A 2,127-nucleotide genomic window follows, 5' to 3' on the forward strand; every position below is an offset into this window, starting at 1 on the left:
GGATTAGTTCCTTATCTATCATAGAATCTCGTCTTACAAGGGCTTGCAATTCCTTTGTTAAATAGTTCAAATTCCTAATTCTTACCCTTGCTCGGGCAATCCGAAAGTTCCGGATTGAATCCAGAAGTTTTGGATTGTCCAGCGACTTAAACCTAGTCTTGTTCTTTAAATCCAATTCATGCTAAATGAATTCCCCATCTCAAACATATCATCCATATCTTTCTCCAGGCAGTTTGAGATGGCGGGTGAAAGATTTGATGGTTCAACTTTCCAAAGGAGGACAAAAGCTCGACATGATCCTCAAGCCAAATTATAATGCAACCAACCACGAACTCGCAAGGTCATTTGGAAAGTACCGGCTTCATGATCAAGTGGCATCCACATTGAAGAGACGGCTCAAACGGTAAATGTGACTCGGGGTGGTGCTTTGCCACCTAGGAGGGAAAGAGGAGCAGACAGAAGCAAAAGAAAGGAAATAGCTTCTGGATCTAGAGGGCAAGATGAAGTTGAGGAAGAAGAAGAACATTCTGGGCAGCAAATCCATATTTCCGTAGCAGCTTTGAAGCTACACCCTATTTAGAACATGGCAAATCCAAATGAACTTGGTAGAAGGATATTTGATTATAAAGGCAAGTCTGAGCTTTGCAACAAAGAGAGGGGAAAAGATCCATATGAATATGAGAGGCAAGCCACGGATTATAGATTTCATTCTTGGTTTTGACAAGACTTCTATGCCTCGTTCATCTTCCCAAAGAAAGATTCAATCACTTTGATGAAATGGATTGATTGGGAGTATATGACCAAAAGGAATGATCAGGAACGCCATCAATGTGGCGTGTGAAAAAAAAGAATGTGAAGAAGATAATGGGTTTCAAATATGATTGGAGTGTTGAGGTAATCGCTCAATTCTATCCACTCTCTATTTTGATCATGATGAGTATCAAACCATGAGTTGGATGATTGAAGGAATGAAGTATGAGGTCAAGTACTTGGTTTTTGCACGCATGCTTGGACTTGAAGTTCGTGATACTAGCAAGGCCAAAATTCATGATGAGATTCAACTTTCCACTAGCGAGATGGATTTCATGTATGATCATGAGAACTATGAAGTTGAGTATGGTCATATCAAAGGTATGAAACCTTTCTATGAGATCCTAAATAGAATGTTCCAAAGGACACAAAGTCCTAAATGTGGTGATGCTACTTTGGTTGAATCTCTCTCAAGGAACTTGCTTGCAAAGATGGATAGTGATGTCGAAGGTTTTAGTGTGTTTGACTTCATTTGGGAAGAAATTCGTCTAACTTCCATCAATCCTCTTTGCTCCATACATTATGTTTATCATTGAGAGGGTCATAAAGAAAGTGTTTGTCAAAGAGGTCAAGCATGAGCCATTGAGAATAAGACCAAAGAGTGGTCAAGCTAGTTAGCATGCAACCCTGCCTTCTCCTCCTAGGGAAGCACCAAGGCATGGTTCTTGCTCTCGTGGGTCATCCTCTTTCATTAAGAATGCTCTCAAAGCTATATTAAAAGTTTGTACCCACAATGCAGTCAAGATCAAGGAGCATAATGATCGCACAAACATGTGGATGATGAAACTTGAGGCTAGGAAAAAGGAAATACATGCCATATTGGGGATTGAGCCTCCTTGCTCACCGATGGCTTCCAAGGAGGAAGTTAGTAAGCCTGAGACATTTGAGAATCCTTGGGCTTGATACGATGCAGCCCAAGCCACTACTACCGGTGTCGGACCTTCTAATACTTCTCGCGCTCAAGAAAGTGATGAGAAAGACACCGAAGAAGAAGAAGAAGACATTGGAGGCGTCGAGGAGAGCTCCAATGAGGACGACGATGATAATAATAATTGTGATGAGGATGATGACTATGAAGAGGACAACGACTAAGATATCTTTCTTCTGCTTCTCTTTCATTTTTGGTGACTTGATGCCAAAGGGGGAGAGAAGATATTCTTTGTCCAGCTGTTGCCTAATCTTCTGCCAGAACCCAGAAGTTCCGGGTGAATCTAGAACTTCCGGATTCTATGATAGTGTTTGCCTCCTTTAGCTTGATCTTTATCTTTCATGGTTGGACATGTAAGACATTATTGTAATGATGTGATGAACTATGTG

General features: G+C 41.0%; 1 protein-coding gene across 1 annotated transcript; it reads left to right on the forward strand.

The window, feature by feature from the left end:
* Positions 1-947: 947 nt before the first annotated feature.
* Positions 948-1,902, forward strand: LOC133914572 (uncharacterized). The gene is made up of 2 exons (XM_062357655.1): positions 948-1,131; positions 1,724-1,902. The coding sequence occupies exons 1-2, from the start codon at positions 948-950 to the stop codon at positions 1,900-1,902; spliced, it is 363 nt and encodes a 120-aa protein (XP_062213639.1).
* Positions 1,903-2,127: the final 225 nt, after the last annotated feature.

Source organism: Phragmites australis, chromosome 4 (assembly GCF_958298935.1).
Source record: "Phragmites australis chromosome 4, lpPhrAust1.1, whole genome shotgun sequence".
Classification (NCBI taxonomy): domain Eukaryota; kingdom Viridiplantae; phylum Streptophyta; class Magnoliopsida; order Poales; family Poaceae; genus Phragmites; species Phragmites australis.

Coding starts and splice junctions, on each gene's coding strand:
- LOC133914572 (XM_062357655.1), top strand. CDS start 948: ATGAGTTGGATGATTGAAGGAATGAAGTATGAGGTCAAGTACTTGGTT. Junction 1,132..1,723: donor TGAGTATGGTCATATCAAAG/GTATGAAACCTT, acceptor GATACGATGCAG/CCCAAGCCACTACTACCGGT.